This window comes from Schistocerca gregaria, chromosome 8 (genome assembly GCF_023897955.1).
Source record: "Schistocerca gregaria isolate iqSchGreg1 chromosome 8, iqSchGreg1.2, whole genome shotgun sequence".
Classification (NCBI taxonomy): Eukaryota; Metazoa; Arthropoda; class Insecta; order Orthoptera; family Acrididae; genus Schistocerca; species Schistocerca gregaria.
The window spans coordinates 400,730,804-400,738,764 of NC_064927.1; the positions used below are offsets into that span (position 1 = coordinate 400,730,804).

A 7,961-nucleotide genomic window follows, 5' to 3' on the forward strand; every position below is an offset into this window, starting at 1 on the left:
GACCTGCCCATTCTCCCAACTTAAATCCTATTGAGCAAGGGCAGGATGAATTGGGAAGATGTATTGCAGCGCATCAACAGGCACCAATGATCATTCAGCAGTTGTTGACTATGCTGGTGGAGGAATGGAATGCCCTACCACAATTAGTTCATATCAACATGGGAGCACATTGCATAGCATGCATTGCCATCTGTGGTGACCGCACATGTTATTAAGACCCACACCCCACCATCTGTAATGTCTAGTGGACCGTCATGAATCACACTGACTTCAGTGTAGTTGTTGTCTTTGGATAATAACATCATTGCTGGTCATCTCATTGCATATTTTGCTCAGTTACTTTTTGTACTGTACTGTACTGTACTGCACTGCAGCAGTTCTTTCTGTGTATGGTCCAAATTCCACCAAGCTGTGTTACTTGGCAATGAAACTTGGTGCAAAAGTTACTTTTGTCCTTAAGTTATGCACATCATTGTATTAATATAATATTTTCTACAATTCATTTTGCTCAGTGGAGATTACAAATATGTGGACATTCTCTTTCTCAGATATTTTACATAATACAGTTTGACGTCACTTGTAATTGCAAAAGCAGTAGGAGTAAAAGTGTCCACAGTTTTGTGATTCTACACAAGACATAAAAATCTAAGTGCATGCATGCTCAGGCATGTATGTGGGACTATGTGTGTGCCCACAGTCCAGCATTGTGCTCATCTTACTGAAGTTTGGCGTTACCAGCCCTACTGTCAGGTTCTTGAGAGACTCTGCCTTGCATTACAATTGAATGACAGTTCAGTAACAGGTGGTCATGATCAGCAGTAGCATTCTACACCTTTCCCAACTTATCTTGTACTCTTCTAGGCATTTTCATTAGAATGTGTGTCTGTAGATATTAGCGTTCCACTCTGCTGAAGAAATATGTGTGTGATGATTGTCTGTACAATAAACTTGGAAAAAATCTGAAAGAAAACCATATTTGATCTTAAGTATTGGTGGTAAGGTTCAATAGTACCACAGAGAAAATTGTCATAATTGCATTGTGCTTACATTGCTTTACATGGTGAAGAATGTCGGTCAATATCACTTTGAATCCTCTGAACAGTATACAGCAGAGCAATTGTGCTGCTGAAACTTTGAAATACTGTATTTGATTTGCACATTAGCTTCTTAGAAAACCTTCCACTTTTATCAGTCTAATGTTTCATCCAGACTCAGTATTCACAAGTGATTTGTTATAAGTGCCCATCTGCTCATGGTATTGCTGTGCCAAGCTACACAGTCCCACTGTGGGATAGTTGATTTGTATATTTTGGATCAGCACAGGTGCACTTAAGGTATTCAGTATGACTTTCGTGTTAAACTTCTAGTTTTATAAAATCATTTTTCTTTATCCAGTATCAATAGGCTTCTGCTATTCATTGAATGTGATCATTATTATCTAGTGTTTCATTAACAATTAGTATCAACAAACATAAATAACCTTCTGTACACATTTTCAGGCTTGAGAACAGCACTTCCCACAGATGACAATTGCTGATGCATAATAATTGTATACTTCTGACCACAAAGAATTGTGTTTAAAATTTAACTGTTGTCACTAACTTAAGCACTTGTAGTGGGTGTATTGTTTGCTGTAAAATGCCAATAAAGTTAATGAACAAAAGATGTTTATTAAATTAAATAGACTTAAGGTTGGTCATTTTTTTGCAGCTAATGTTATGTAGGGGTGAATTGTCAGAATGCTCAATAAACCAATACCTGCCATTTGCTTTTTCATGTATGTGTATCAATCATGTATGTTTGTAAATTTTATAAATAATGCCACATAATTGGTGTCATGTTTCACAGTTTTTACTTGGCCATAATTTACACAATAAAATTTTGTTATTGGTTACAGGGTGGTGTAGACACAAAAGATATTGGAATCATTGCACCATTCAGAGCACAGGTTAATTTGATAAGGAAAGCACTGCCTTCACATGAGGTCAACACTGTTGATCAGTTTCAAGGACGTGACAAATCTGTTATACTTTTGTCATGTACACGTAGTAAGGTTAGTTGTTTCTATTTTCAGCTCTTATCTGGAAAAAGTTAGCTTCAGTATCTTTTTCTGTAAACTTTAATTCATTATTATCTGTTAACAGAAATCCATTGCTAAAACCTCTGCCAAAGACAATGAGACAGCCAATCTGAAGAAAGAAGAGGAGGATGAAATAAAGGTACAGCTGCATGCTTGTAAGAATATACCTATGGAAACATACACATCTTTTTCAACAATTAAAATATTTAAAGGTTTCCATTAAAATTCAGGATATTGTATTCAGAGTAAAGATCTACATGTGACACTGTAATCTCTGGCACACATACTTATATTTCAAACCTGTAAATAACAAATAATGAAGTTATAAATATGGACCAGTTTAGTCTGCATTACAACAACTGAATTAGTCATATCAGACTATGTGGTAGTGAATGGATGAGAGCATTGACAAAGACACAGGTCATGAACTCCTAGAACTAAACATTTCCTCTTCCTGCAGTAAAAACATAGCTGAAGATAGGTAACTGATTACATAGATAGATGCAACAGTTAAGAAAATGGTACTGGCTTTAAAGTGTGGTATTATTCTTCTTGTAATCTAAGTATACATTCCTGCAGCCTCTCTGGAGTTCTCTTGCCCTCAACTCTTTCCTCTCTCTCTCTCTCTCTCTCTCTCTCTCTCTCTCTCTCACACACACACACACACACACACACACACACACACACACACACACACGACTGCAGTCACAGGCAACTTTAACTACACTTCAAGCAGCAGCACCAATGCATGATGGCAGTGGTGATGGGGGTGGGGGTAAGGAGGAGGCGGGGGTGGGGAGGGATAGTATAGAAGTGCCGCAGATTAGACGGAAGGCAGGGAAGTGGGGAGGGGGATGGGTAGTATGATGGGTGTGGCAGACAGTGCTGCAGGTTAGATGGAGGGCAGAGGACAGGTGGGGGAAGGGGGGGGGGGGGGGAAGTAGCGGAAAAGGAGAGAAATAAAAAGACTAGGTGTGGTGGTGGAATGGCGGCTGTGTAGTGCTGGGAAGGGACTGGATGGGTGACAGCAGTGACTGTCGTCACCCAACCAGCCTAGTAAGGGGCTTGTTCCAGTACTACACAGCTGTCATTCCACCACCACACTCAGTCTTTTTATTTCTCTCTTTTTCCGCTACTTCCCCCCACCCTCCCCACCTGTCCCCTGCCCTCCATCTAACCTGCAGCACTGTCTGCCACACCCATCATACTATCCATCCCCCTCCCCACTCCAGCTTCCTCCTTATCCCCACCCAGTAGCCACTGTCATCATGCACTGGTGTGCTCACAGTGTAGTTTCAGTTGTCTGAGAATGCAGTCGTGTGTGTGAGTTATGTTTGCGTGAGTGCGTGTGCTTGTGTGTCTATTGTTGGCAAAGCTATAATTGTGAGTCTTTTTGTTGTGCCTATCAGTGACTCAGCAGCTCCGCTATATGGTGAGTAGAAACTCATGCTTGGCTTTCCATGGAAATTTTGTGGAGTTTTTTGTAGATTTGGTTTATAAACTGTAAACATCTACAGACTGGAATATGGTTGGCCAACATTGTTTAGGAAGGGGTTGTGCAATTGGTGTCGGATGTTGGTATAGACTGTAGGAGGATGCATAGCATCCACATTAATGAGTAGAGAGTCTGATTGTAGAGAGAAAGAATAGAGGGAGGGATAGGAGTGGAGATTTGGGTGTAGGGATGGAGACTGTAGGTAATTGGTACATGCTTGTCAACCAAAGTAACATATAAATTAAACAATGTCACTGGCAATTTGTGCATGGAAATGTTTCTTAATGCAGTGGTTGATGGCTGCTGAAAAAATACACCATTTGCTTCAACTTTTGCGATTTTCGGTGACGGAACTAGTTATATGAGCTATATACTATTGGGCCAAGAAAAAGTGCAAATTATTTTTCATACTCTTCTAACTTAGAAGATACGTTTCAAGAGTGGGTAAAGTTGTCTTAGACTGCATACTGCTTCGTTTCATTTATAACATGGTTTTGATTGCTGCTATCATTAGTAAATAAGCCATTCAGTAGGATTGAGTCCAGACTTATGGAGTTAATTGAGGTTGTGAACATGACATTTGAAGTGATTTGAATGGATGATAAACCATTGCTATTCCAGTACATAAAGTCTAGAACTTGGACCTGGAAAGCTGTGTCAGTGTCATTATCAATTTTTATTTCCTTTATTAACATTTTGTACCATGAATTTTAGTCAGTGTCTAGGAACAACCAATAGTTTTTAAAGGAATGAAGGATAATGTTCAAATTGAATTTTTATTTTATTTTTTTTATTTTTTTATTTATTTATTTTTTTTTTTTTTTTACAGGATACTGCCATCCTTGATGACATACGTCGATTGACTGTTGCTGTGACGCGTGCTAAGCATAAGTTGGTAATGTTTGGCGATCGTGAGACTTTGCGGCACCATAAACCGTTTTCTCGAGCATTTGAACTTTTGGACAAGAAAGGACTGGTACTGTCTGTACATGATAATAGCAAAGAATTTTTATGGAAACCACTTGTAGAAAATGTATTCAGTAAACTTGGTGTCAAATCGAAACCTGTCACTATTAAATCTGTGAATGAAAATTGATAGTAACTTAATGGCTGGAACTTTTGAAAATTCTTGTACTTCATCACTTATCAAGATGCAAAACCAGTTTTCCCTTCATTGCTTCATATTGTGTATCAGTGCAGTTAATATAATTTTGAAACCTATGGATGGATAGGTAATACTACACTGTTTTTTTCTGCTGTCAATATTACAGTTAAAAAGTGGTGCCATACTTTAAAAAGAAAGTGTATAGACAACAACTGTAGCCAGAAATGACCTGAATTAATTCACTTTTTATGTTGCAAACAGCTGCATTACAAAACATACTTTTCTTTTTGTAATATGGCCAAGTGGTATTTTTACTGTTTTTTTATCAAGCAGAATAGAACATTTAGTTCTCAAGATTTAATGAAAATCTTACCTTTAGTTCAATCAAGCAGAATAATCGCGGAATGTAAACATTTCTTGCACAGGTTTCTGACACACAAATTGGGTATTTCTAGCTTCAGTAGGTAGCAAAAACTGTATCATGTATTCTAGATTGTGTAAACTGAAACACCTGCTCTTGACATCTGAGGCCCAGACAAGTTAGTGTCTCGTGTTTCACATTTGATCCTTAATTAATTTCCCAAGTTCACCTAAAATCAGTCCCATTCTCTGTAGTTCGTAATAATTTGACTTACATAACTATAATTATTGCTGATTTTTCTCCTGGGGTTTCCTTTAACAGAATGACATGCCAATAATGCATTTGTTGAATCACTTGGTCTCAAAGTATGAAGTAAAACAATTAGTATGTGTGTCTGTCAAATTTGAGAAATCTTTGTGATGATATTATTTCTATTGTAAAGTAATTTATCTATGATTTCTGTCTAGTGTGGAATGAAGCATGCTGCTGTGTCAGTTTCATGTGCTTGTCAAATATTGACTTATTTATGAATGCCTTTAGCATTATTTATGTTGTCTGCAAATTGATGAAATTATATAATTACATCTACATTTTCATTGTGAACATTACTTGTCAACAGGGTATGCTATTGCACTGACATTTACCTATGAATGTATATTTTGTATAGCTTTTTATATATTTTCATACACTGTTTGGACTTACATGTATTAATGTGAAAAGATTGCTATTTATATTTTTGCATTCTTCTTAAATAAATAAAATATTTCAAATGCTTGATGTGATTTACTTCTTACATTGTCACAGGTGAAGGGTTGTGTATGTAAGCCCTCTCAACTACAACATTTCTGTATATTTTTATACTGTCTGCTTTGAACAGTATCATTATGTTAAAGTAGTATTTAATGTTGAGACTAAACCAGTACTTTTGTAGTCTTCAGAGAGTACTTATTTATGCATCTCACTCAAAATCCTATATCTTCCATATCTTCATTTATTTCTTCAGTCATTCTGTGCATGTGACTCCCCATGGATTCATGATAAGGTGAGTAGTTTTACCTGGCATATGGTGGTGCACTGTTTCCACATGTGACAAGCTATTACACTATATAGTATGACACTCTTGCCCTGTTAACTGATTTGGCAGGGAATGCATTAACAGACTTGTCAGAATACTGAACTGTCTGTTTGCCAGATTTTATGTATAATATTGTGGCACATGTGTATCATAGGATGAACAAAGATGTGCAAACAAGATGTTCATAATTCAGATGCTGTATATGTGATCCGTCTACAGGGATAGCAAAAGTAATCCACAAAACATTCACCTAATAACATTGGCATCCATGTATTGTAGAATCTTAGAACATAACATAATGTGAGCTGAAACAGTGTGCTGTGTCAAACAGAATAATCTTGTGCATGTCAACCAGCATGGATTTTGGAAACATCAGACATTTGAAACTCAAGCTTTTCCCACAAAATCCTGATGATGAGTGTCTGGGCAAACAAAGTATTTCTTGATTTCCAAAAAGCATTCAACTCAGTACCACACCAGTTTACAAAATTTGTGACTGGATTGAAATTTCTTGGTCGGGAGGATCCATCGTATTATATTGTGCGGACAGTAAGTGACAAATGTAGAAGTGATTTCAAGTATGCTGAATGGAAGTGTGCTTCAGCCCCTCATGGTTCTATGAAGGGGCTGATAATACAATTTCCCTATAAGCTTCCATAGTGGTACTCAATTTGGAAATCTGTCCTTAACATGTTTTCAAATGTGCTACATACTGAAGTATATTATGTAGAACATTCATGTTGTATAGAATGCTCAAATCAGGCTGAATTCAATGGACTGCAGCAAGGGAGTGGAACGGAGAACTGTACCAGATCAACCTTAGGGCTGAATAAAGAATTAACTACAGTTATAAAGTTGTGTGAAGTTAGTAACAGTATGTAAGCTGTTTATTTGATTGCTTTGATACAGTGGCACCACAGCAGCGTCACTGATTTGGTTGAGAGCCCCACACTGTAGCAAAATTTGCTGCTGTGGTACTGTAATAAACTAACCACTCTCTCTCAAACGCAGAGATCAAATTGTACTCTATAGTAAAAGTAATGTATATCATCATTAAGCACTTTCATTTTCAATCTTTACTAAATAATTGAAGCACAAAGCAACTGGTAGTCCAACCCTTTTCTTATGTCTTCTTGTAAGAACACAACTTTTCTTGCTCTGTAATTTTGGTATAGTAGTAGTAGTAGTAGTAGTAGTAATAATAATAATAATAATAATAATAATAATAATAATAAGCTGAAATATGACTCATTTTTAAGAAAAGGTACCAATATGCTTTATTAATAATATGTGAAGTAACAATATTACGAAAAGGAAAGCTGAAACTTCCTGATAGATTAAGACTGTACACCGGCCAAACCTCAAGCTCTGGAACTTTTGTGGGCAAGTGCTCTACCAACTGAGCTACCCAAGCACAGTTCACGACCCATCCCCACAGTCTTGATTCTGCTACTACCTAGTCTTCTATCTTCCAAACCTAGGTCTTCTATCTTCCAAACCTAGGTAGTGGCAGAATTAAAGCTGTGGGGACAGGTTGTGTGTCGTGCTTGGTTAGCTCAGCTGACAGAGTGCTTGCCTGTGAAAGGCAAAGGTCCCGAGTTTGAGTCTCGGTCTGGTACACAGTTTTAATCAGCCACGAAGTTTCATATCAGCACACACTGCAGAGTGAAAATTTCATCCCGGAAAAGGAAATTTGCTACTCAGCATATAGCGGACATGTTGAGTCCCAGATAGACACAACAAAAAGACTGTCACAAATAAGCTTCAGCCAGTGTGGCCTTCATCAAAAATAGAAGACAGAACACACACACGCACACACACACACACACACACACACACACCTGT

The 7,961-nt window shown here is 37.5% G+C and overlaps 1 protein-coding gene across 1 annotated transcript in view; it reads left to right on the top strand.

The window, feature by feature from the left end:
* The window catches only part of LOC126284296 (DNA replication ATP-dependent helicase/nuclease DNA2), a 154,805-nt gene extending 148,990 nt beyond the window's left edge, over nt 1–5,815 (top strand). The window contains exons 18-20 of the mRNA XM_049983126.1: nt 1,898–2,053; nt 2,145–2,219; nt 4,405–5,815. Coding sequence (XP_049839083.1) covers nt 1,898–2,053; nt 2,145–2,219; nt 4,405–4,671 — 498 coding nt within the window. The 3' untranslated portion in view covers nt 4,672–5,815. The remainder of the gene's footprint in view (nt 1–1,897; nt 2,054–2,144; nt 2,220–4,404) is intronic.
* Nucleotides 5,816–7,961: the final 2,146 nt, after the last annotated feature.